This window comes from Haliotis asinina, chromosome 14 (assembly GCF_037392515.1).
Source record: "Haliotis asinina isolate JCU_RB_2024 chromosome 14, JCU_Hal_asi_v2, whole genome shotgun sequence".
NCBI classification, from domain to species: domain Eukaryota; kingdom Metazoa; phylum Mollusca; class Gastropoda; order Lepetellida; family Haliotidae; genus Haliotis; species Haliotis asinina.
In genome coordinates this window covers 5,458,725-5,486,597 of record NC_090293.1, presented here as the reverse complement: position 1 = coordinate 5,486,597, position 27,873 = coordinate 5,458,725, and the positions used below count along the sequence as shown (strand labels likewise).

Sequence of the window (27,873 nt, the reverse complement as noted above, 5' to 3'; positions counted from 1 at the left end):
GATTTCGTAAACGTGATGTACTATTTGTGTTGGATGTGCACAAATTTGGACCTACATGTACGCGCAAGAAGTGAATGTTGACAGTGATGGCTTATCAAAAGAAGGAAGATTTCACTTCGAGAAATGGACTGACAGCGGATGATACTTCTGATACATGACGAGGGCACATCGTATGTATGTGTTAGTCAAATATTCATTACCTGACATTACATTATTTATGACGAGATGTGTCTGTGGCTGTGTGCGGTGCCGGAGTGACTGCGCACTGACCGAAACAAAACTTTTTGAAACAAAAACGATTGTCAAAGCTGTAGACTCTGTAGGGAAGAAAAAATGAAATTCATTCAATACTAAATCGTTTTTGCAAGCACTATGGCGAACTCGAAGCTGGTTACAAGTCTGATTGTCTGATCGAGGATGTTCTGTTGATTATCTCCCCTGCGATAAGCAGTGAAAACATGATTTTACGCATTCCCAAGGCACACCGACACAACACATCAATCTATGCCGAAGAATATGGGCCTGTTTCTATTCTAAACGTAAACGCTGAATCTAAATCCTAAAACATAACATTAAACCTACCCTAGGTCGCCAACATAACCCTCATGAATGGAATAGATTTCAGATTCACATACAGGCTTCAGTGTTGTGGACAATTTTATCATCACCAGAGATTATTTGCCATTATAAGGACCTGGAAGTATTGCAAAGACCAGTCAAATCATATCATATCATATGCCACTAGTTCCTACACTGACTGGTATAAATACATCTTTTGCCGTAGATCATAAGTGAGAATACTGTGTGGTCATTTTATAGGGGCATTCATACAGAGCGATTAATGTTTTACGCTAACAATCTAATCACAAATCCTAGGTGCAAGGTGGTCAGTCTCAGCTTGCTCGACTGTGACAGACACTTGAACTGGGCTACAGTCTTCAACCTTTCTTCAACCTTAACAGTGCAACATTAGGAAGAGTGGATGCCAGTCAGACACTGTTGGTTGAAAATATTCATGAAATTTCTTGTCATTATAGAATATTATAATAGGAGATTTATGTAACACATATCCACGCAACTAGTACATGCTCAAGATGTTGGTATTTTTTCCCTGGATGACTGGATGTCACTTTTGAAAAGGACATAAGCAGTGAAGTAGAACATGCTCCAAAAAAAAAAATGAAATGAAAATATTCATTCATATTCAGAGCTGATGACCATGAATAAAGAATTGAATTCATGAAGGGCTACGATTTACTGAATATGCAAGTGTATCGTAACAGCTTTAATATCCACATTAATGTTATAAAATGTTAAAAGAACTGAATGATACATGAGTGAGGTGTCATAAACTACGTTTCAGATATCTGTCTCTTATTGTTTGCATGTGGGTGTTCACATGTATGATTATATCAGAATGTTGGAGATGAAAAAGTGTTTCTAAATGTGTTTAAGCAAAGATCAGTGGATACTTATGCCCAAAATTGGCATGGCAATGTACAAGCTTCACATTTTCTGAGTAATTATAGTTTTGTAGTGTTATAATTTCCCCCTGAAGCATATATTACATACTTTATGATGTGATGTTAGTGAAAGTATTTTGTAAATTCTTAATTTATCTTCATGACTTGAATGTACAGTTGAAGCTGCCTGCACTCATTTGGACTGAAGAAATAATCAGGTTTAGACAAATTGCTGGATTGTAGAGCTGATAGCAAATGTACAAGCCATGGAAGGGGACTGAGATTTTATGCTGGTGTTGACAACTCGCCAGATTGGACAGATGCTGGTTTTGACATTATGACAGCTTCCACTGTAAATGCATTAAAGGGGCACTGATGCGGAGCGAATAATGTTTCTCGCCAACGGTCTAACTACGAAACCAAACTGGAATTTGGTCAGCGCCCGCTCCTTAGACCGTGACGGACAAAGGAACTGGGTTCCTGTCCATATCAGCAGAATTTTGTCACCTAAACAGTCTGGAGGCCGGATGCCCATCTTATGCCATTTCTTTAAAAATATCCATGGTATTCCTTGTCCGATCGTAACCAAATATCCCAGCAGTGTAGTACTTTTAGGATGCTTGGATGGTATAGTTACTGATCCAATTTGATCCTATTTCTGCGTTTTTAACCTCGATATTTAATCATGTTGCATCAAAATATGATGTCTACAGGCACGTAGCAAGCCATTTGTTTCAGTACGGAAGATTGCAAAGCTTTATATTTAGGTAGTTTTGAGTGTTGGTTGAGCTGTGATAGCAAATATCATACGTAAATTTTGGTAGCTATGGTAGCTACAATGGTTTCTTATTTATGATAATAAAAACACAAAGTTGATTTATTTGAATTCGTAAACAAAAAACAATGACTTTGCCTTTGGTAGAGAAATCTGAAAATTTTCTTACGTAAAAAAACCCTTATTTCACCTATTTACCAAAGTACACAGCAAATGCCAGTGTGTATTCCTTATGTAACGAAATTCCGTTGGTATCCGCAAAACAGTTTCGGCCCATAAGGGTTTTCAGGCTGCATGCGACACAGAGATTACATCTTCCTTGCTGTAACTCGCGCTTGATGGTGTAAATACACGTGTTATTTGTCATCATTCCCTTAATGATATTTTTACAGGTATAATTAGTAGCAACACCACTTCGGTTACTCAACAAAGGTTCCCATTTGGCATTTCTCCTGTCTGCAGTAAATACTCAACATTATAAATTAAGGTCTAATGTGGCAAATGTATTGTATGTTATGTAATATGTGCATGTAAGTGATGCAAGAGGTTTTATCAGCTGAGTTACAAAAGCAAACATCGATCAAAGAATTAACCGATAACACACTGATTGATTAATTACTTTTATCTTCTAGCGGATTTGTCAAAAGGCAGAGTGTGTAGATGACAACACCCAGTCGTAAAGTGTGAGTGCAAAAACAACATCCTCCCTTCAAAGAATTAACCACCCTTGCGTTGATTGATTGATTGCTCATTATTGGTTAACTAAATTACTTAGAATAGTGGACATCATACAATTAGTTGCCAGGTGTGCTATCTTGGGAGACCAATGAGAGGTTTATCTGGTTTTCACCAACGAAAGACGTGAAACGATGTGTTACTTTTTCGCAAATGAGACAGTTGTAAGACACGCGACACAGAGCAGGATTATTTACCAGCTGCAGATGAATGGAATACGATTTCTTTTACGTGGATATTGATGGATACACTCCTGAACAAGGTAGTAGCCTGACATTGTTGCTATAAAATTAGTCTGTTTTACATTCAGTATTTGCATTTTGTTTTAATATATTTATTGTAGCATTCAGCAGAATCTGTATGACAGAAAACAGACACTAGATCGCGTATGTGTGTGAAATAGGATCCACATTGGCAATCTATACAATGTATAAATGTTGCTGTTATGTTAGAAATTTACTATGAGTATAAGCAGATCGTGTGTTCTTTTGTTAATTTTCAGAATCATACAAATATGACAATAAACTAATTAGGGTTATGAGGCAAAATATAGAGACGTTCATTGGCTTCGTTATTTTTCCGTCCTAATAGTTTTTTACCATTTCTACCACTGGCAGATGATTAACCTTCAAAGTGTTTCATTTGTTTTCATAATACATTTGTAGTGAAATAAAAAATGACTTCACCTCAGTTGATCTGTCTATAATTAAACTATCAGTTGCGCCTACGGACTGCGCAGCAGAGGTCACGAACCAGTCACGAATTCTGGGATATCATCCGGGTACTCACGGGAGAAAAACAATAACAAAAGTTTACACCAGTCCACGGAAATTGCTCCGCATTAGTGCCCCTTTAAAGAGAAAACAAGAATGCTTAAACACTGCACACGCTATGTAGCAGACAAGTTTGGGATTAATTTCATATTTTACTCCAATGTGCCGTTTTAGATTGAAATAGAAAATAGAACACGAGATTGAAATAGAAAATAAAACAACCAGGCAAAATCCCCAGACTTTCACATCCTGCATGTAACTCAATTCAACTCTTGCCACGTTGAAGTGTTTGTGTGTATGTTTCTGTTGACATACTGGCCCCTTATTGTGTACCTTCAGTGTGACTGGCATTCACACAGTTTTCATCCAGAAAAACAGGTTCGAAACCTTTATTCGCTTTTGCCTGATTGCTCGCAAGTAGCTATTTTGTGAGCAGATAATGTCAGATCTTTCACAGTGAACACGTCTATTCATCCCACTAGTCTTTTATAACTGAACACAAATTGTTTAGCAATAACCACTGATGTTTGAATGTTACAAGGGAATGTTCAGTCTGCATCAGTACATGTCCTTTTTCAAAACATGCAAAAAAAAGGAATTTATTTGGGATATGACCTAACAAGTTCTGATTTAAATGAATCAAGCTTTTCTACTTTCACTGGTTTTGATACAGGCCTTTCAGGTGTGTTACTGGCTGACACTACATTTCTTCTGCTCAATATGTATGTGTTACTTAGACAACCCAAGAGCACATGCTGTACGTTTAACATGTTTTGAAATTGCACATTTGCTTCCAGCCCTCTGTGATTTAGCCTTGAAAAAGTCATAAATTTTGTAAATAATAGACGTCATTTCATATGAGTATTTCATCATGAGTATCTCTCTGATCAGGTAAATGAATCAGAAACTGTGTCAGCACATGTGCACATGCTTCTCAAACACATGGCTTTTCATGTCTTTGCACTCCCCAAATATCTTTGCATGTCCCAAATATTTCACAACATCTACAAAAGTAATAACACTTTGATTTTTAAATTTCAGGACATAATCCCGTAACCTCTAAACATGTTCAAGGTGTCTGAAGTGTTCCTTGTCATTTGAACCAATCATGAATATATTACATATATCTCTGACACATCACCATTGTGGCCTGAAATAACTGCTTCTTCTGAGGCAGTGTCATATAAATACAGTGTGTATGAGAACCACCCTTTTGGTGTATTTATTGTCAAGTACTGTCAGTGTCAGCTTCTCTTTGTTTCAAGGCATAGCTCAAGTCTGTTTTGGAAAACATCACTTCTTCAGCAGAATTAACACCATTTCCTCTATCAAAAAATGAGCTTTAACATCTGTGACAATACCATTTTGATTGTGTCTGAAGCTTATTTCAAAAATTCTTTTTTTTTCAGTCTCCTAAAGTGAACAACGGACAGGATCATGTTCCATCCATTCCTCACATCTGGGTCTGGTGCACCTCAGCACCAATATATGGTACCCCAGGCCGATGTCTCCCAACAGCCACTGTACCCACTGTCCCACCTCTACCAGGCTCAACAGGGGCTGCCGTACACAGCCATGCACTACCCATCTGGAGGTGTTCCAATACAAGTGGGGAATCCCCAGCTTCCAGGCAGGGCATTGCTCGGAGCCAGTCACATGACTCCAACAATGTCACATGGATACAATATGCATCAGTCGTCTGTTACCAGTCCACAGAAAACATACCAGTTCTCCTGGAATGAAGAGGGAGCTCAAGGTCAAACTCCAGCTATTTCTGCTACTTTACCACCTACCCATCTCTCCACTACATCCCTTCCTGTACCTCCACCCCATTCTGTCCACATTAAAGCCTGGAATATTCCCACTGATGCTACTTCTAGGCTAGTACAACCCACTCCTCTTCCTAGTCTGGCAAACTCACAAGTGAAATATTTAACTGGCCCATCAGGCACATACTCATCAACATACTCATTTTCCCCAGAAAAGAAAACTATGGATTCTATGATGGCTGCTGGTAGTCCTCTTTCAGCATCTGCTCTTGCTTCAAATGCTGTTCCAATGCCTCCACTTGTCCCAACTCCTCCTTTTAAGCCTACCAATCAGTCACACAATGTTCCCTGTAACATGAAATCTCCCTGTATAAAGACTGATGCTAACACCACTGCTATTACTGATGCTTCTGCAAAGACTGAATGCTCCACTGGCTTGCATGAAGAATCATGCTCCTCTGCGGCAGATGACGATGGTCCACCTATTGCACCACACCCTTTTGCTACGCTGAAAAAGAATGGTGATTGGCTTTTGATTGGTTTGTTAGCATACCGTATAATGGGAAATTTTTCAGGTATCTAATTTTTCTAGGTTTTCAAGGTTAGAAATGCAACCTCCAAAATATTCATTTCCTTGAATTTTTCTGAACTTCAAACCTTTGGCTTAAATTTCCCGTCAAAAGGCATTTCAGCTGCTGGCAACCAATCACTTCCTGACATGCATACTAACTTTGTTATGTCTGTGTACAACAAATCTTAACGATCAGTGACCCAGAATGACCTGAATAAACAAACAATGGAAATGGGGTGTCCAAACAATTTTATTGGAATTGTTGGTCCAGAATAACATGCATTACAAAAATTTGGTAATTCAGTCAGTGTTGTATGATGACACATTTACCTGTTTAAACTATTGTAAACAAATACCAACCATTTGATCTTTTGCATGATTTCAATTTTGCTAAATATGTCAACTTCTCAGCTTTCTAACAACACCATAGTTTCAGCAGAGACCCATGCATACAGGCTTATGGTTAGTTGTTAAGAAAACATTACCATATGAAAAACAATGGTGTCTTGTTTGAACTCTGCCGACAGAGTATTTCATGGGTCATTTATCACAACAAAGGTTGAAACATTTGTTTTCATTACTATTATTGCTGGTGTAACAGTCAAATGGCAGTTATCACTCTCTACTAGGAGTTTTGCAGATAGCTCAAGAGTATTGGTTCAGAAAGTGTTGTTTCTGGCCACTTTCTTCTAACCTCGAAATTAAAATTGTCTTAAATATTATGTATTTAGGTCCCCAAACCTTGAAATTTAAATCACCTCAAAAGCTCTGGGGGTCTCAAACCTCAAAATGTTAGTACCTTGAAAATTTCTCAGGCTACAGTAGTTTGTTATTGCTTTGACTGATGTCTTGATTCTTGAAGAATGTGTATGCAAAGTATCAAACTGTTGCTGTTAAATGTTTGGACTGTTAACGTTTTGATGAATCTTTAATTCACAATTGTACAGTGACTGTCCTTCATCATATATTTATGCATAAGCAATGTTCAGTTTTGAAAATCAACCAAGAAGTCATATTCTGCTGAAGAACGTCCCTATGCAGTTTGTTGACTTATTGGTTGCTCTTGTGATACTTTTATAACATATTCTGTTGCCATTGCAGTGATTGGGAAAGTGGCTTGCAGGTTACATTAGATAGCCTTGGCTAATCAATTTCAAAATAGTCGAGTCAGCTTGAAAATGGCCAATATTTTTCAGGGATTAGCTGAGATGCCAACCTCTACGTTTTATGGTAGTTGCTAAGAGAGTTATCCTCAAACTATGCCAATACAATTGCACTAGAAAGGCTATGAAATTTGATGGAAATTTATCAAAATTTGGATGCATAGACAAAAACATATATTTTCTTTGTTAAAAAAATACTTTTGCCAAAAAGATAAAGAAGAAATGTAATGATGATGATTTCCATTAGAGGTATGTGAAATTTTAAGCTTCACTGTTTATGAGTGTCATATTGTGTTCTTCAGAATCCATCCATTTTTATCACTGAAACTACTATTTGCAACACTTTGGCATCTCTGGATCTGGGAACCATTTGCACATTGTATCAGTTGTCTTTTCCAGTCACTGCCCATTACACTGTAGTTCTGTTCTGTGGTTGTTGTAGTACTACTTTGGTTGCCCTATTGTGTTGCTCTTGCACTACTTTGGTTGCCCTATTGTGTTGCTCTTGCACTTTTTTGGTTGCCCTATTGTGTTGCTCTTGTACTGCTTTGGTTGCCCTATTGTGTTGCTTTGACTTATATTACCTCGGTTGCTCTACTTTTTTTTGTTGCTCTTGACTTGTGTGTTTCTACGCTTTTGGGTATGTTCAGTAGTCCATGGCAGGAAATCTTTTCTCCAGAAATCTCTGAAATGTTAACCTGGATTCTGAATAAGATTACCTAGCTGTGAACACCAAAGAAAGACCAACAACTCTGATACCACAATCATGTTTATCTCACAGTTACATATTCATTAACGTGTTCTTGTTGATTTCAAAACAGCCAGTCAGAGTGTAGGCACAGGCTTGACTGGAACTCAAGACCAATCCAGGATGGCATCTGTGACCAAACGCTTCACAGAGAGAGTTAAAGCAGACAGATTCATGGAAATTGCCCTTAAACGTGGGATTATGGTGTCAGCAGCAGAAGGTGAACCTTCAGTAACACCAGGTGTCCTTGAATCAAACACAGGATGTGGGACACCTTCTCAGAATGGTGATGACTCTGATGTTAACTCCATAGTGAGTGGGAAGGAAGACACAGATACTCACACTGATTCAGGCAGCATCGACAACACTGATGCAAAGTCATCAACATCTGAAGGTTGCTTGAGAAAGTCTGAGGGCTGTCTTAGTGACTTCTCAAATGAATTTGCTAAGGTTATCATTGAAGATGCATGTTGTGAACTGAACAATGACCTCAATGTGAATGCTGTCCCATTTAATCCCATGGCCTTCTCTTCGAAACTAGATGCTACTGCTGAGGAGTTTCTGTGCAGATTTACTGCTGAAGATGCATCATCATCAGTTTCTAGGTTGAATCCTGACAGTCCAGAGTTCAAGCCAAGCTTCTTCAGGGATAAAGCAAATAATAGACCTGATCAAGAGGATACTGCTGAAACTGAGGCATCAGATGAACTTGAGGTGTGCAGATTGTTTAAGAAGAACCAGTCCGCAGGTGTAGATATTAACATTGCAGATGCACCAACACCAGAGGCAGAGGCCCCAAAGGCTCAGGCCCCAAAGGCTGAGGCACCAAAGGTTGAGCCACCGGAGTCTGTATGTCAGTCAGATTCATTATTTGTCAATGTTGCTGTGAATACTAAGAGGGTTAGAGTAAATGATATGCAAGTCCAAACCCCTCTTGCATTTGAGCCCCGAGATGTTGGCGTCAACACAGATGAAGTGTGTTTTAATGAGACATCAGATTTCTTCACGCCAGAGATGCCGTTGAATATGAAAAGTCGAGGTGTGAATGCTTGTGTTGAGACAAGATGTCAACAGGTCCAGGCCAGCTTAAGGACGAAGGTGAAAAGTCAAGGAGTTCAGGTCGGGTTAGCTGATGACCTGACAGCCAAACAATGTGATGTGTGTCCAGAGAAGGATGTTCAGCTGATCGAGGCACAGGTTTGAAATTGTCTTCATCATGTAATTAGTAAGACTGGGAAAATTAACTCATTTTGCAGATGACTTCTTTGAGAGATATATAGAAGTAGGGGCAATAAGGAAGGATAACAGTATATGAACAACTTCTTTATTGCTAAGAGAGCAACGTTTCATTGTAGATTCTAACAAATGAAGCCTGCAAATGCACACATGTTTCACTACCCCCTTGTTTATTTTGCTTCATGCTTTTATCAAAACCCATGTGTTGCTATTTTGTCTGGCTTCATAATTACCAATTGTACTGTAAAAGCATTAGTGACCCATGAAGGTCTGGGGTAAATTGCAAAACAAAAACCTCAAGTTATTCTAGGAATACACGAGATGACCTAATATATGGTGAGAAGCACTCTTCATTATTACAGTGCTACGTAAAACCATACTCACCCACATACCCACTCACTGATCCACCCACTCATCCAACCACTCACTCACCCAACCACTCACTCACTCATCGACCCGCTCACTAACCCACCCACTGACACACCCACCCACTCACTCACCCACCCACTGACACACCCACCCACTCATCCACCCACTTACTCATTCATCCACCCACTCACTCATGCACCACTCACACACCCACACACTCATGCATGCACACACTGACCCACTCAGTCGCTCACTCATCAACCCGCTCACTAACCCACCCATTCATCCACCCACTCATTGACCCATACACGCACTCATACACGCACTCTCTGACCCACTCACTCATCCACCCACACACTCACTCATCCACCCACACACTGACTCACCCACTCCATAGGTTGATGTGGCTACCACAACAAACAAACCAACCATATCAAGAAGCACTTTTCATAGAAGCCATATCTCACGTCTTGCTGTACCTGACTTTGTCACCTGTTGCTCTTGATGTAGACTAACTACTTATCACTGAAATGAGCATATTTTGCAGAAAGTTCACCTTACATATTACAGAAAGTTCATTGTAAAAAAAATTAAAAGTAGTCCCGAAACTTTTTTCATTTTCAGAATCTGTGAAAATTTAATCTTGCCTCGTTTTCTAGACTTGCCAGTGCTTTCTTGAGTATGTTTGATTCAGGGTCTGTATGACAGACTTCACCTGATATTCCTTGTTGCAGATGCAGGTGTGTCACCTGAAAGCCCAGATCTGCATCAGTGAGATGCAGAGACAGGTTGATGACCTTCAACACAGCAAGATTCAGATCACAAGCTTCTTCTCTCCACAGTATGTTCATTAGTTCTGTGTGTAAGGGACAGTTCGTCATATCTGTCCTTCCCACCTCGTCTTCCCTTCCTCCCATTAATTACAAATGGTCCCTAAGCATTCATCATCCCCCTAAGCATGATCAGGCTTTGTACCTTGTTTTGGTGCCTCATGCTTTTCATCAGGAGCCATATTACAGCCATGATAGTTGAGGCTCATGATGACCTGAGGGTGCCCTGGTAGTGGCAAATTCATGTTTATAAGAAACCAGCCACTTTGGACTGAACAATCAGTCTATCAAAACTGCCACATGTGGCTGTTCAATCAAAGCAATGATAAACAATGGAAGGCATGTGATAAACTGACCCAATTTGCACCCATTGTTTTTACCAGAGCTGGGACGACTCACAGATGGACATATAAGTTTGATACACAGAGGATACTAAACGACCTTCCGTGTAATACCATTTTTATTAAACGAGTTAATGATTTGTTAATGATCAAACGAGCGAAAGCGAGTTTGATACTAAATCTTTAACGAGTTTAATAAAAATGATATTTCACGGAGGTGAGTTTAGTATTCTGTTTATTCCTTGCCAACATAAATTGACAGAAACTGCAGTGTGATCACTCTCAGCTTTCCGCGAGTCAAGCAAGGGTTAGTAAAATTGCGACATCAGCATTAGCATTGTGACGTCACAACTTTGAACCATTTTGACGTCATACGTCTAGCGGTATTACACTAGTGCAGTATTGCCGTAAAAATATTACAGTGCAGTATCTTCAACGGGCGAGTAATGAAGATATTGTAGCCTTTGATGGTTGAAAATACGGTCTACAGACAAATAATTCAGCATGGATAAGCTACTATGGCAGACACATCCCACTTCAGACATCAACACTTGACATATGGGTGTCTCAACAGTATATTTCATAATGTATAGTTACTGATATTATGTATGAGATGAGATAAACATTCACAGGTTAATATGATGTGGTCACATGACTTCATCAAGGATGTCTGACAGTCAGATACACATAATGAACTTTGAACCAACTAAACTTAGTCGTCCCTTTCAAGGGGCTTTGGGCTGTTATAACTGTATTTCTATAATTTAACAGTAAACATGGTCTTAGATTAAGGTACTATTTCAGGAAACCTGATGTTCTCTATGTCTCCAGGGTATGTGTTCCAATAACTCTCCACTATACCCTGGATGCATCTACGGTCTGCCCAATAATTTTATTACCTCCCTTTGCTGGCTCTGCATTATCACAGTAGCCAATCAGCTAAGCCGCCATTACAACCGACCTTGCCAGTGTCAGCAAAGATAGCAGTAGCAGCTGTGAAGGTTTGTTTGCAGACACCTGATTGGATAAAAAAAAGCCAGCCAAGGGAGGTTGTTAAATTATTGGACCTTTCATATTCCTGTTTGACTGTCAAGGTATGTTGTTGTGATAGGTCTGGAGTGGACTCTCTGACGGACATGGTTGACACACGAATTGTATGGTTACAAGAAGAAATTGCACAGACAAAGGTAAGGACATGTTCTCTTTAATTTCAGGTATATTTTTGACAAATAGAATTTCACTTGTTTGACGTAAATAATGAAAATAATATTGTTTGTATTAAACAATCAGGTCTTTGATAATGTGAGCAACAATGTAAACTGTTATATTGTGGCATCAAGGAATCAGCAATATCACCGAACCTTACCATCCAATCAATTAATCCCCACAGATGGGAAGTCATTGATGAAATTCATTTTGATTGAAACTTGAATGAGTTAATTAGTTCTTAAATCTGGAATATATCTTGGTCTCACATGTTTGATGTTTCTTATGATTATTTTGCCTGGATCAGGTCCATTTGATGAATTGTCTGAAGGACCTCCAGCGTGGCCGTCCACTGGCTGCCATCCCAGCGTTTGGTATCAGTCTACCCACCATGATGGGTAATGAAGTCTACACACCTAAAGAGGTACACAGATGTCTCCTCACATCTTTCATTGGCTCTGTAGCTCTGTATGATGGACTTGGTAGTTCCATTATGATGGACATGGTAGCACTGTATGATGGGTTTGGTAGCACTGTATGATGGACTTGATAGCACTGTATGATGGTCTTGGTAGTGCTCTATGGTTGACTTGGTGGCACTGTATGGTTGATTTGGTAGCACTGTATGATGGACTTGGTGACACTGTATGGTTGACTTGGTGGCACTGTATGATGGACTTGGTAGCACTGTATGATGGACTTGGTGGCACTGCATGATGGTCTTGGTAGTGCTCTATGGTTGACTTGGTGGCACTGTATGGTTGATTTGGTAACACTGTATGATGGACTTGGTAGCACTGTATGGTTGACTTGGTGGCACTGTATGATGGTCTTGGTAGTGCTCTATGGTTGACTTGGTGGCACTGTATGATGGACTTGGTAACACTGTATGGTTGACTTGGTGGCACTGTATGATGGACTTGGTAGCACTGTATGATGGACTTGGTAGCACTGTATGGTTGGTCTTGGTAGTGCTCTATGGTTGACTTGGTGGCACTGTATGGTTGATTTGGTAACACTGTATGATGGACTTGGTAGCACTGTATGGTTGACTTGGTGGCACTGTATGATGGACGTGGTAGCACTGTATGGTTGACTTGGTGGCACTGTATGATGGACTTGGTAGCACTGTATGGTTGACTTGGTGGCACTGAATGATGGACTTGGTAGCACTGTATGATGGACTTGGTGGCACTGTATGATGGTCTTGGTAGTGCTCTATGGTTGACTTGGTGGCACTGTATGGTTGATTTGGTAACACTGTATGATGGACTTGGTAGCACTGTATGGTTGACTTGGTGGCTCTGTATGATGGACGTGGTAGCACTGTATGGTTGACTTGGTGGCACTGTATGATGGACTTGGTAGCACTGTATGGTTGACTTGGTAACACTGTATGGTTGACTTGGTGGCACTGTATGATGGACTTGGTAGCACTGTATGGTTGACTTGATGGCACTGTATGGTTGATTTGGTAACACTGTATGATGGACTTGGTAGCACTGTATGGTTGACTTGGTGGCACTGTATGATGGACTTGGTAGTTCCATTATGATGGACTTGGTAGCACTGTATGGTTGACTTGGTGGCACTGTATGGTTGACTTGGTAGCACTGTATGGTTGATTTGGTAGCACTGTATGATGGACTTGGTAGCACTGTATGATGGACTTGGTGGCAGTGTATGATGGTCTTGGTAGCACTTGGTGGCAATGTATGATGGTCTTGGTAGTGCTCTATGGTTGACTTGGTGGCACTGTATGGTTGATTTGGTGACACTGTATGATGGACTTGGTAGCACTGTATGATGGACTTGGTGGCACTGTATGATGGTCTTGGTAGTGCTCTATGGTTGACTTGGTGGCACTGTATGGTTGACTTGGTGGCGCTGTATGATGGACTTGGTAGCACTGTATGATGGACTTGGTGGCATTGTATGATGGACTTGGTAACACAGTATGGTTGACTTGGTAGCACTGTATGGTTGACTTGGTGGCACTGTATGATGGACTTGATAGCACTGTATGACGGACTTGGTGGCACTGTATGGTTGACTTGGTGGCACTGTATGATGGACTTGATAGCACTGTATGATGGACTTGGTGGCATTGTATGATGGACTTGGTAACACAGTATGGTTGACTTGGTAGCACTGTATGGTTGACTTGGTGGCACTGTATGATGGACTTGGTAGCACTGTATGATGGTCTTAGTAGTGCTCTATGGTTGACTTGGTGGCACTGTATGGTTGATTTGGTAACACTGTATGATGGACTTGGTAGCACTGTATGGTTGACTTGGTGGCACTGTATGATGGACTTGGTAGCACTGTAGGGTTGACTTGATGGCACTGTATGGTTGATTTGGTAACACTGTATGATGGACTTGGTAGCACTGTATGGTTGACTTGGTGGCACTGTATGATGGACTTGGTAGCACTGTATGGTTGACTTGGTGGCACTGTATGATGGTCTTGGTAGTGCTCTATGGTTGACTTGGTGGCACTGTATGGTTGATTTGGTAGCACTGTATGATGGACTTGGTAGCACTGTATGATGGACTTGGTGGCACTGTATAATGGTCTTGGTAGTGCTCTATGGTTGACTTGGTGGCACTGTATGGTTGACTTGGTGGCACTGCATGATGGACTTGGTAGCACTGTATGGTGGACTTGGTGGCACTGTATGATGGACTTGGTAGCACTGTATGATGGACTTGGTGGCACTGTATGATGGTCTTGGTAGTGCTCTATGGTTGACTTGGTGGCACTGTATGGTTGACTTGGTGGCGCTGTATGATGGACTTGATAGCACTGTATGATGGACTTGGTGGCATTGTATGATGGACTTGGTAACACAGTATGGTTGACTTGGTAGCACTGTATGGTTGACTTGATGGCACTGTATGATGGACTTGGTGGCACTGTATGATGGACTTGGTGGCACTGTATGACGGACTTGGTGGCACTGTATGGTTGACTTGGTGGCACTGTATGATGGACTTGATAGCACTGTATGATGGACTTGGTGGCATTGTATGATGGACTTGGTAACACAGTATGGTTGACTTGGTAGCACTGTATGGTTGACTTGGTGGCACTGTATGATGGACTTGGTAGCACTGTATGATGGTCTTAGTAGTGCTCTATGGTTGACTTGGTGGCACTGTATGGTTGATTTGGTAACACTGTATGATGGACTTGGTAGCACTGTATGGTTGACTTGGTGGCACTGTATGATGGACTTGGTAGCACTGTATGGTTGACTTGGTGGCACTGTATGGTTGATTTGGTAACACTGTATGATGGACTTGGTAGCACTGTATGGTTGACTTGGTGGCACTGTATGATGGACTTGGTAGCACTGTATGGTTGACTTGGTGGCACTGTATGATGGTCTTGGTAGTGCTCTATGGTTGACTTGGTGGCACTGTATGGTTGATTTGGTAACACTGTATGATGGACTTGGTAGCACTGTATGATGGACTTGGTGGCACTGTATAATGGTCTTGGTAGTGCTCTATGGTTGACTTGGTGGCACTGTATGGTTGACTTGGTGGCACTGCATGATGGACTTGGTAGCACTGTATGGTGGACTTGGTGGCACTGTATGATGGACTTGGTAGCACTGTATGATGGACTTGGTGGCACTGTATGATGGTCTTGGTAGTGCTCTATGGTTGACTTGGTGGCACTGTATGGTTGATTTGGTAGCACTGTATGATGGACTTGGTAGCACTGTATGGTTGACTTGGTGGCACTGTATGATGGGCTTGGTAGTTAGATTATGGTTGACTTGGTAGCACTGTATGGTTGACGTGATGGCACTGTATGATGGACTTGGTAGCGCTGTATGATGGTCTTGGTAGTGCTCTATGGTTGACTTGGTGGCACTGTATGATTGATTTGGTAGCACTGTATGATGAACTTGGTGGCACTGTATACTACATTGTAAGACATTTCTTATCTCAGTTATGCTACATGTAATAGTTGCATGCTACTCTTGGTGTGCCTGTGCTGTACAATGTTCTGAAAATGTAAATGGATTGTATTTCTTTTTTGTTCTCAGTAACATTTTCAAGTAGACCATGAAGATATTTCGTTGTGTCATGTTTTGGTAGGATGCTGCAATTCACTTTTAGGAATTTACCTCTCTTTGTCATTAGGCATACCAGATATACATGACTGGATATGAATATCTGATTCCTCCTGAATGTATCTGAATAAGTCAGCACCGGACCTGTGGTCTAAGACCTGCCTGAATTATGGCTTGCCCACCACATCAAGTTCCAGCCTTAGTCAAACTGATTTTGTATTGTTTTTGTTGCAGCTGAAGTTTCTGAGGAGTCCTTCAACAGATGTAGATCCTGAATCTGAAAACTCAAAGATATATGCACATGAGGCACACAAAGCTTTTGGAGATAATGTTTGCCCTCAGAAGACCATGCCCAGTGAGGAACATTTGGCAAGTGTATCTCCCCAAAAGACTGTGCCAAGCCTTAAAAATATACCACCATATGAGACTCTTTCTTTTGATGGAGGAACTGAAGGTGTAGTGCCCCAGCTAAACATGCATTTTGAGTTGGGATTTGAAAAAATGTCACCTTATAAGAGTATGCCTGTTCATGAAACCAAAAATACTGTCCTTCAAATGCAAAGTGATACATCACGAACAGAATCTGCTTCTCATTTCTGTGAATCACAGTCTTTGAAAGAACAGGAATGTGATGTTTCTGAGATTAATGTGTCAGGATCAGTGAAAGGCCATGAATCTGATTGTGGCTCTGTTCGTAATTCTGAAGCTGAAACTTCTACCAGGGCTGTCCAGGAATGTCCTTCTGTAGCATCTGGGTCAGATTTATTGAACTTTGCCCCAAACAATACTTTGTCTGTAGCAGTTGGGGAAGTTACTGCCAGCTCCTCAGAAACAGCAATGGCTGCTGCATTAGAATCTGGTTCCAGTAGGGAGAGTTTGTTCAGCAGTGTCCCAAATTCTGAGATGATATCTTCATTGTCTTCTTGTGAGGATGACAAACGTGAACTAATGTCATCACAGTGCTCCAGTAAGTCCACCGTCTCTGAGTCTGCATCAGCTCATGCAAACAGAGAAATGTCAGAAAATGAATCTCAATATGCCTCGGGAGAAACAAGCTTATCCTTGTCACAAGGAAAAGCTTCTGATCCTGACACAGGAAATTGTGTTGAGAAGGAAGACATCTGTGTGGACATTTTCACTAAAAAATCTGAAGGTAATCTTTCTTTACCATGTAACGATGATTCAACAGATAATGTGAATGTAACATTCAAAACTGGAAGCCAGGAAACCAAAAGAACTGATATTTCTGTCTGCTTAGATAGTGCTCAAAAAGAATGTGAATCAAACCAAAACGGTGAAAACATGTTGTTGCCAAAACATGAATCCAAGGCCTCATCATTGAGATCATTTCCAAAACCAATACCCCCTCTTCCTCTGAGACTGCCGCCTAGAAATCGGGCAGAGTTTGCTAGCTCTCCTGACAGAACTGCTAGCCAAGACTCAGTGTATGAAACTGCAAGCAGTAGCCTGTCTTCTACACCTGTTGCTACGGTAACAGAGGAGAAGGTGTCTGTTGATACAGTAGAGAAGAATCTTGATGCTCTGAAACTGGACAAAAGTGTCCCTCCAGGATTTTTAAGCATTCAGGTATAGTAAGTTTGTATAAAACAAAATGACTTACATATGTGTTTTTCACAGATTTAACTTGCAGCAGATGTTTTTTTTGTTACTGAAATATAGTGTCTTACCACTCAGCCAACTGATGAATGGATAGGATATTTGTGTTTTACTGTATGGTGTTTGTTTTGCTGTCCAACATATTGCTTGTTTATTATCATAGACACTTTTTAAGGTGTTTGGTTTTAATACTTTATATGTGTTTCTTTTGTTGCAGAAAGACATTGAGGAAGACATTGCTGATGAACGTGACATTGACTCTGACATTGTGAAGAAGGTCCAGACTGTTCTTCAGAACTACCAACCTGCTTCAGAGAAAGGGAAAGTGGATGCAGAGTCTTCAATTTATGGTTCCCCTATCAAATCAAGGATATCTCCACACAAACAACAGAACAATGTATCTCCAGACAAGCTAAGGTCCAGTTTATCTCCAAACAAGCCTGAAGAGATTTTGCCTCATCCTGATGTACCCAAACAGTCTCCTGATAAAGTATACAAGATGGTGAATCGGGACAGTGGCGACAGAGGATCTGTAGTGTCCCATCTGAAGGCAACTGCTATGAAACGACTTGGGGTCCGACATGCTGTAGCAGATGAAGAACCATCTCCAGATCACTCTGACATGGACCTGTCATGTTCAGGTAATCAGGATCAGGGTTCTGGTTTACCCAGGACAGAGACACCCCAAGAAAACTTCAATACAAATCATCACATTGATTCATCAGATTCATCGGAGATCAATCACCCACAAGTTCACCCCATACAACCTATTCAGCACCAACTGCTACCAAATCAGCAAGAATCACAGCAGCATTTACAACAACCGATACAGCCTGATCAGTTGAACCCCAATTTGTTCCAAGCTGTGCTGACACAAGTTGTTAAGGCTTACCCTCAACTGGCATCAAACCCTGTGATGTTGCAGACTGTGTGTATACAACAAACAATGGTGCTACAGTCCTATATGAACGTTCCTGCTGGTGCTCCTGGAGTCCAGCCAGCTTCAGGCATGCCAGGAACAGATCTCAGAGCACAACCTGAAACACATCCCAAGACACAATCTCAACCTGAGAACTTCCCATCAATACATGAGGGTAGTGCCAGTCCACTTGGCCATAGTACCAACCCTTTACAAGCCCCAGTATTGTCTGAGGCTGTCAAGGCCAGCACAGCTGTTGGAAACACAAGACCTGCTGACACAGCTCAGTCAGGTGGAGCTGGCTGGAATCCTGTTGGTCTTGTTAACATGATGCAAGCTCGCAGAGGAGGGCCTACTACTGAACAGGCAGCAGTATCAGATATAAAGACTCAGAATCCTGATATGTTTAAATTTGAAGCCACTCCCCTACCTAACGTCAAGACATGTGGTAAATTAGCCGTTCAGCCTGTTATCTCTGGTAGTGCCACAGATTCAGATATGACACCTCCTGGATTGAGATCATATCTCCTGAAGGACAGACGGTCTATTGAAGCTGCTGCAGTTAACAGTACCGATCTTAGTGGACAGGATACATTAACCACTAAAGATGTCAATCCATTCAAGCAGCACACACCTCCCAGTCTCACAAAAACAGCATCACAGAGGAAGAGATCAACCACGAAGCCTAGAAGAGGAGATAAAATATCACCAGTGACTCATGACTCCAAAGAACTCTTCCCTTCAGTCCAGGCTACCCATATCAAAATGGATGAGGATTGGGAAGAGCAGTGTGAGAAATACCCTGAGGAGTTTACATGTACACAAGATGTGAAGAGACCTGTACGTTTTAGGCCTGTTGACCCTCCAAGATTCTCAGATGAAGACCTAGACTCCCAGACTTCATCAAGAAGCGCCACTCCAGAATTCTGGGACCAACCCTACAGGTCAAGGAACCTTTCACTGTCAACAAACTCATCTTATCCAAGATCAAGAAGCGGATCCTTCAAAGGTAGAAGCACAACTGCATCCCAGAAACAAGCAAGTGGAAGTGTGTCAGATATCCAGAGCAAGTCCCAGAGTTCCTCTAGTGGTACTCCAACCGAGGAATTCAACAAGATGGCAACATCAGTCTCAGGGAACGGCACACAAGGATTCAAGGACTTTGGACAGGAAAGGAACATGTCTAACACAGGCCTTGATGAGATTAAGGACTTTGATTTGAAGACTGAACACAAACCCAACAAGCCTGATGCTAACTTCCTCGGGAGACTCTTGAGGAGCAATGCAAATATCAATGAAAAATTGAAGAACGAGAAAAAGAGTAAGTAGCCTTTTATTAAGTAGTTCTCCAGGACCACAGTTCCATGTCAGTCAATGGCATTTTTTGCACTGAAACAGAATTCTTATGCAGTAAAGATTGTGAAATGAAGTTAAAAAGAATGTTTAAGTGGTGCCAGATGGTACATATATCTATGTTTTATATAACTGTGGTAAGGACAATCCCTGATTTTAAAGATACTGAAAACCATAGAGACATTAGATATGTTTCTTTTTTTTTTGAGTTTTATTCCAATTGAAGATGAAATAAAATATATGATACAAGGAGCATTCAGTAAAGATTTCATTTGACCCACTAAGGGATATCATATCTGGTTGATATTATAGCTGTATAGTTGTACATTAATTGATAGGTCAAATGATAATGTACAGCACTGGACTTGTATTGCTTTCTCATTTGCAAGTGTTAGATTGCAGTGAGGTGTGACTCTGGAGTACCAATGTGATCAGGTTTATATATTTCAATGGTCACTTGCTAAGAGAGACCTTCGATGAAATGAAAGAAATGCATTGGGATGATGCTTCTTCTCGTGACATTGCAACACAATAGCCCTTCCCAATTCAAGTGAGGCCAAACATCTGTTGAAACAGCTTCTATTTTTTGTTATCTTCATTCTGCCATTGATGAAGACACCATGTCCTCAGGGTCATGCTGACTGTTTTGAGGGGACCAGCACATAGTAGTGATGGTGGATGTCCTGGGAAAGGGTTCCACCATCTCACTTTCACCTGTTTTCAACCATGAAGTCATTTTTGAAGGGAACATATTTCGCAGATAATGAAAGTTGAAACAATTATTTCTGAACTGAAGTGAGGCTTGGCATGAGGCTCAATCCACCAACTGTTAAAATCAATGCCTCAAGAGTTACCTAAAACGATGGGAAGATAGTGTAACTCCTGATTGTGAGTGAGTGACTTTAGTTTTACATCGCACTCAGCAATATATGGCGGCAGTCTGTAAATAATCAAGTCTGGACCAGACAATCTTGGTTGTGAATCTATCAAGAAGTACTACTTCATAGTTTTGTTTGCCTAAATCTGTTGAAACTCTAATGAAATGCCCCCTTGTACTGCTGTTTATAAAATTCTTAAACACATATTCCCATTATATTGCAGAGAACAAAGGAAGGGAGAAGCCTGAGCTGAAACAGGAACCAAGCCACGATGAAGAGGATGACTGGCAAACGGTAAATACAACAGTGGGATTTGGGTTATGTTGTAAGAGCTTACAGATGGGCCTCCTGCATACAAGCTCTGTCTAAAAACAATTTATGGTAGCATGTACCTGACCCGTGAAGGTCCCGGGGTAGAATAGGCCTTCTGCAACCCATGCTTGCCTTAAAAGACGACTGTGCTTGTCGTAAGAGGGGACTAACAGGATCTGGTGGTCAGGCTCGCTGACTTGGTTGACACATGTCATCGGTTCCCAATTGCGCAGATCAATGTTCATGCTGTTGATCACTGGATTGTCTAGTCCAGACTCGATTATTTACAGACCGTCGCCATATAGCTGGAATATTGCTGAGTGCGGCATAAAACTAAAATCACTCACTCACATTATTTTCTGTGGCACTTTTCAAAGGATTGTTCATTAAATTGATCATCTTAGTCTGTCCTAGTAGGATGTTATTTCTGGAGCAGATCTTGAGAACTGTACTTTACCAAACTTGTCACACTGATAAGACAAGTGTGAACTGGTGGATTTGGAAAGTTTAAGATTTTTTAGCAAATAATGTACAAATTTCCATTGAAACAATTTTCACTTAAAATGAATATTCGGCAACTGTTGTTTGTCAAAGTTCTAACAGATCTTGAAAAAGTCGTATTGTTCTTTGGCATACTTGACTCACCAGTCTAGTGGTTAACTGTTACCCCTGCATGTTTGGATAGTTTGACACTTTTGTGAAATATATACAAAATGGTAAGGGATATTCAGAAACAACGTAATATGTTAACATTGTACGAGCTGATAGTTTCTAGTGGTAGCTTTATGATAATGATAGAATACATAACAAGAAGAAATAGGACTCATTACAACAGCCAGTGATGTCTGATAATATGGCCAGTACTGATCTCGACAAGGTGATAGGAGTCATATAGCAGTATTTGAAATACCTACCTGTTATTTTCAACATGGACTGACAGATTCTCAAATTCACCTGCCTGACAGTTGGGTTATGATTTAGACATGGTTAGTATACTGAATCGTTATTGATTCACTCATGAAAGTAGAGGATGAATTCCTACTGGAGGATAAACTGTGTCACTTGTCAAACCTAAGATATTTGCAGGTAGAAAAGTTTTGCTCAGGGCTGGCTGAAATTTTTTTGAATTTCACACCCTGCATATAGGTAAATATAATTGTTGCTTTTTCCTAGTTGTATGCAGTAAGTAGTGCATTGCTATTCAAGCCTTCACACACACACACCAAAAAATTACTGCGAATGAATCTCCCGATTCTCCCATTAGAGGTATTCCCACTCATTTTATGGTGTGTATCATAACTCAGACATGTTTGTTTGGCAGAAATGTGATGTTTTATGGATATGGTGCTAGTGGAAGTGAGTACTGATGGTTTACAGCTGTTGTGCTTCTCACAAAGCCGTGACCCACACACATCTGCATGTGCCTGTCTGTTACAGGTTAGTATGAAGAAAAGAAAAAGAGAGCAAGCACGGGTAGAGCCAGCAGCAAGTATGGCACTTGTAACAGTCACTTCAAAGGGGCCTTCCAAAGCACCTCGAAACAACTTTGAAAAACTTGTGGAGCATCTCACAGGACATTTTCCTTTCTTATCACGGTTGGTGAAACAATCAAACATTAACCACCCAGTCCTCAATTTATTAACAGGTATTTGCCCGACAGACAGGCTCTTTGCTTTGCTATGTGAATATTCTTGGTGTTGCTCTGACAGATTAGGTAATAAACATTGAAAACAAATTAATATCTATAGGAAACTGTGAAGTATTAGGGGTGGTGGGGTAGCTTAGTTGTCAAAGCATTAGCTTTTCACACCTGGATTCCGTTCCTGACATGGGTAAAATGTGTGTGTCTCCAGCCATGTTACTGCTTCAATATTGCGAAAAGCAGCACAAAACTGAGATCAATCTCTCACATAGAGTATTGAAGATGGACTATTTTTCACAGACAATCTTTAATGGCGTAAAAAATTGTGCACTCACTGATTGATTTGACTGATGTGCCATGTTTGTGATTCTGTGACAGGCCAGAAGTGATTGAATTGGTAACCTCCATACGATCACAACGAGGGGGCTTGACAGGGATGAAGTTGAATGACATCGTCGAAGTAGGCAGAGGCATTGTTCAGAAGAAAATGATGGCCAAACTTGAACATGAATCTGTACCAAAGGTATGTTTGTGAACGAACCAAATTTCTTCTTCAAACAGTTTGTTATTGAGCAAGTAATTTGTTTTAATTTGGAAAAAGTGAATCCAGAAAAAAAACTGTATTATGTGGGACTGGACTGTTAAGTTCAGTATATAATTCTGAATGCTTTGTCTGTTGCAGGCAACAACAACAGCACCATCACAGAAAGGCGGCAACATCTACAACACTCTTGAGTTTCAGAAATATTACGAGACATCCAGGAAACAGCTTCCCCACAGACCTGCCATCATGTCCCCAGGGGTAAGACAAAATACTTGGAGGTTCAATACTCACCATGTTTATCTTGTTGTGTATATAGTGGAATCTGAAGCAGTATGATTTGCTGGAACAAGTAACCCGAATACCCAGGATGGGTTTTGTAATGAATTGGATCCCATCTCAATACCCGGACCTGTTATGATCATGTAACCAGTAGATTAAACAGTGTAATATGTTATTCTTTCATTATTGAAAGGTTGTATTGTCTTGGAAGATTTGGGCATTATTTAAAGTCGCCTATTTGAATATAATACATGATTCAGATACCTGGAAGCTCAAAATTCTAGCCACTAAGCTGAATAAGAGGTAATAGTGTCATTTCATACGAATTTGATGTCATGAACTAACATATCGGGTATCTGGGTAGGATTTAATTAAAACTCATCCCAGACAAAAAGAAATGACAATCAGAAAGCACTTGGGATTACGCAGAATCATCTGGCAAGAGTTATGTCCCTTGTGAAGGGTACATATCTAAGAAACATAAATTCAGGTTTCTGAATATTTATCTTTTATGGCATCAGTCTTAATGTATTTTGTACTGAATTACAATGATAACTTGGATTTTAGATCATTTGCATGTGTTTTGTTTTCATGTTTTCTCTCAGTGACAAATATATGACAGTGTGCTATGTTTATCAGTTCCTTTGAGTAACACAAGAGATGAAGACTGACATCCAGCAAGATAAGGTTGAAATGATTGGCTGGAGTTTTCAGCTACTTTATGTCAACACATTAAATGTTATTTTCTGTCACCTCTACAGGATTCATTGAATGATGAAGATGTATGTCCAATATGTTTTGAGGATTTCTCTGTTGCCAAAAAGCAGAGATTAGACTGTGGACATGAGTTCCACATAAAGGTAAGTCCAACAAGAACTGATGTATTCTAGTATTCTAGAGATACCCATTTAGTAGCAAACAAGGATGAGCACAGACATGACAACTGACCTGTATAATCATGAATGAGTGCTGCCCACTGTCGCTTTCCATTGTGAGTGAATGTGCCCCAGTCTGTCTGCGATCAAATGTTCTGCGATGGATGAAGTGCAAGACCTGTCTAGCCATTATACAGTAACTTAATAACAATCTTCATGTATCTGGCATGACTAGACTTTTTAGAAAGTGGTCAGATGCAACATATGTCATATTTGGGATTTCACTTTCTTAGTAAAGTACAAATTCTAGTACTTATTTGGTTGAGTCCCATCCGGGATTTGAACCCGCACCCTCAGAGTCAGGCACCTAATCACCAGCACACAAAGTCAGCCGCCTAGCCCGCTCAGCCACTGCGACTTCCACAAAAATGAAAGTTGGACAACTGGTAGTCTACACGATGCCATTTAGGAAGTACATTCTGGATAGTCAGAAAGTCAGAAAGTGGTCAGGCTTACTGACTGGGTGGATGCATGTCATCAGTTCCCAGTTGCACAGATCAATATTCATGCTGTTGATCAATGGATTGTCTGGTCCAGGCTCGATTCTTTACAGACCACCACCTTATAGCTGGAATATAGCTGAGTGCAGTGTAAAACTTAGCTCATTCACTCACCCCGCTTGATTATTTACATACACATAAATTGTGAGAGCAGATTTTGGAGTCCTGTATATTTTTTTTACTTATGTTAAAATGTGATAACCTGCTGCCCTCCCAGCCTGCCCATTCACTCATCACCTCATCCAAAGTGTTACTGATCCGCTCTCTCTGCTTAACCATCCATTCTTCCATCATCTCAAAATACCTCTTTCACCCACCACTCCACTCTTTTAACCCTCTCTTTCATAGACCCAGCCCGGGCCCTTCTTACTGTATGTTTTCTTAGATAAGCTGATCACGTAGATAAGAAAACCTAACTAACTTGACTCTTTAAATCCATGTGAAAATGGTACCTGGTCGACTTGTATGTTGCAGTGCATCCGAGAGTGGGTGCTTGGCCATGAAAGAACATGTCCAACCTGCAGGAGATACACATTGTTCCAAGAGGAGTTCCCGAGGCTGAAATAGTGTGCTGTCTCCTGTGAAACAGTAACCACATATATGACATCAATGGCATCATGGAGTAGCCATTCATCACCGTACGGAGAGAAGGCGTAATACCCTAGTTCTCATCATGTTGAAACTGCTGATGAACCAAACATTCCATGTAATACATCCTTCACAGTAGCATCTCAGGCATAACAGAAATCATTACATTGCCTTTAGTAATATGCACATCTGCTTATCGACAAGCTCATAAACATTGGAGTATTTTTATGGCCTGTGCATGCGGGAGGATTATTAACTAAAACCATTTGCCCTGTACCGAAAACCTTTCATTCTGTAAACTGCCATCATGACAAATCAGAACAGTGTACTGAATAATCTAGTGTCAAAATTGTTTTTCAGATGCTAATGACGCAGGTACTGATATATTCAGTCACTTGATTTTGTCCTTTTATTTACAAAGCACAGTACTATTTCATTCAGTATTAGGCTTTGACTCACTGTACATCTGTATATGTACTTCTGTATATATGTTTTGAAGGCATTTGCTGCCAGTTTTCTTACATGATAAACACATGACAGGCACTAGCAATAACTATACAGAGTAGTGTCCCTTAACCATGACAGAATCTGCTGATTATAATGTCAAATCCCATATTTACCATCAATGTGATCCTTGGTGAGACATCATTTTTCTGTACTTGTGAAGTGATAAACATTACAGGGTCTTGTTCGCACGGTGTACATAGTAGTTAGTGCTAGTTATATTGCTGCTGTTACTGGACCATGTCTTTGGGACCAGTGTAACTTTCCTGTCAGGAGAACATGTTTTGTGGTGACAATGAATGTTACGGCCCAAGTTTACTGAGAAGGCTAGTCATTAAGTATCAGTTTGTACTACCTCAGAAGCTTGTTTGCATATCTCCCTCTTGGGGCAGATTATTTGTTGTTACTCAGGGCCATGCATTGCATTGAGATCTAGGTGGGTATTAAGACAATAACTAATGAGTGATAGGGAGTGATAGATTATTTTTCACAAGTTAGATTAATTTCGTAATTATCAAGCCTTGTTGAGAGCATTAGGTAAATAAAATTATGTTAGATTACTGAGTTGCCATATTTGTAACCCTAATGAAATGTGGCATGGTTTGAGACTCATCATGTTGTTAGGTGCTGCTCAGTTCTCTAGAGCAATATAAGCAATATACCTTTCATTACCTGTTCTTAAAATAACAGTAAAACTGAGTCACCTGGGGTAACTGCTGATATGTGTTTATAGTACAGAAATAGTCCAATGCCATGTTTGTCCAGCTGGGATTCACTTTCACATTTATTATCATGGATAAAAAGCACTATGATAACTTAATGAAATCAAGCACTGGTGGTATGTCAGATTCAAATACTTTATCACAATTGCAATTTTATATTTACAAGTGTGTTTTTTGCATTGGTACATGAAACTTTCCATTTATCAGCATGACAAAGATTGTAGCCATGGAAATACCCTTGTCAGAAAGTTTCGTTCATTGAGGAGCCTAAAAAATATGTTCTTTCACAGTTACGCACCTTGCACGTTCTCTCTATTGTTTTCTTTGTATGCTGGAACATCTAGTGTATTGTTTTATTGGAAGAAAGACTCACAGATTTGTCAATTCATTTTTTATCAGTGTTTTGCCTAATAAGTTTGAATTAGTATCAAATTGATCCCATGTGTTGGTATTAGATAACCTATGAAGAATGCTCTATGTTCTTTCTTGTGTCACTGAACTCAGTATATTTATTCAGGTATGCTTGTATTTAGATTCCTATATTTTGATAGTATGTTTTTTTTTGTTTTGAGCCTAAGTTTGCATGAAGAGCGTTTTGATGACATGAATTTCATAGAAACTGTTGTATAGATGTAGAGAACAATAGTTTCTCTTTGTAACTAAACTGAGCAGAGGTCAAACATCAATCTCATGTCATATGTTTCAAAGTTACATCATAGTACGTAATTTGTTACTTAATTTGGAATATATGAATATATGAATCTCGCCCAAGTGTCCACTGATATCAAGTCTATCAACACAAGTTGATGAAGTTATAAATATCCGATGCTTGCCAAGGATATATTTACCTATATAGACGAGTCTTGATATAATCGATATCAGTAGACATGAGGGTGAGAGTATGGGATATTGATTTTACTTGTACCTGAAGTAAATGACAGGGTTTTGCTTTGAAATGTCACTGTTCCAACGTATCTTTAAATTCAAGTTGTAGGATAACTGTTTCAG

General features: G+C 40.2%; 1 protein-coding gene across 2 annotated transcripts; it reads left to right on the top strand.

Moving 5' to 3' along the window:
* Window positions 1-48: 48 nt before the first annotated feature.
* LOC137261841 (streptococcal hemagglutinin-like) lies at window positions 49-27,873 on the top strand. 2 transcript variants are annotated; one of them, XM_067799640.1, is made up of 14 exons: window positions 49-174; window positions 5,156-6,036; window positions 8,071-9,194; window positions 10,337-10,443; window positions 11,885-11,960; window positions 12,287-12,403; window positions 16,307-17,659; window positions 17,907-19,929; window positions 21,063-21,133; window positions 22,589-22,746; window positions 23,172-23,316; window positions 23,476-23,595; window positions 24,378-24,476; window positions 25,526-27,873. In XM_067799640.1, exons 2-14 carry the CDS (start codon window positions 5,184-5,186, stop codon window positions 25,616-25,618), a joined length of 6,339 nt encoding a protein of 2,112 aa, XP_067655741.1. In that variant the 5' UTR covers window positions 49-174; window positions 5,156-5,183; the 3' UTR covers window positions 25,619-27,873. The 2 variants fall into 2 exon arrangements, with proteins under 2 accessions (XP_067655741.1, XP_067655742.1); XM_067799641.1 differs by lacking the exon at window positions 49-174 and having other exon boundaries at window positions 5,156-5,502.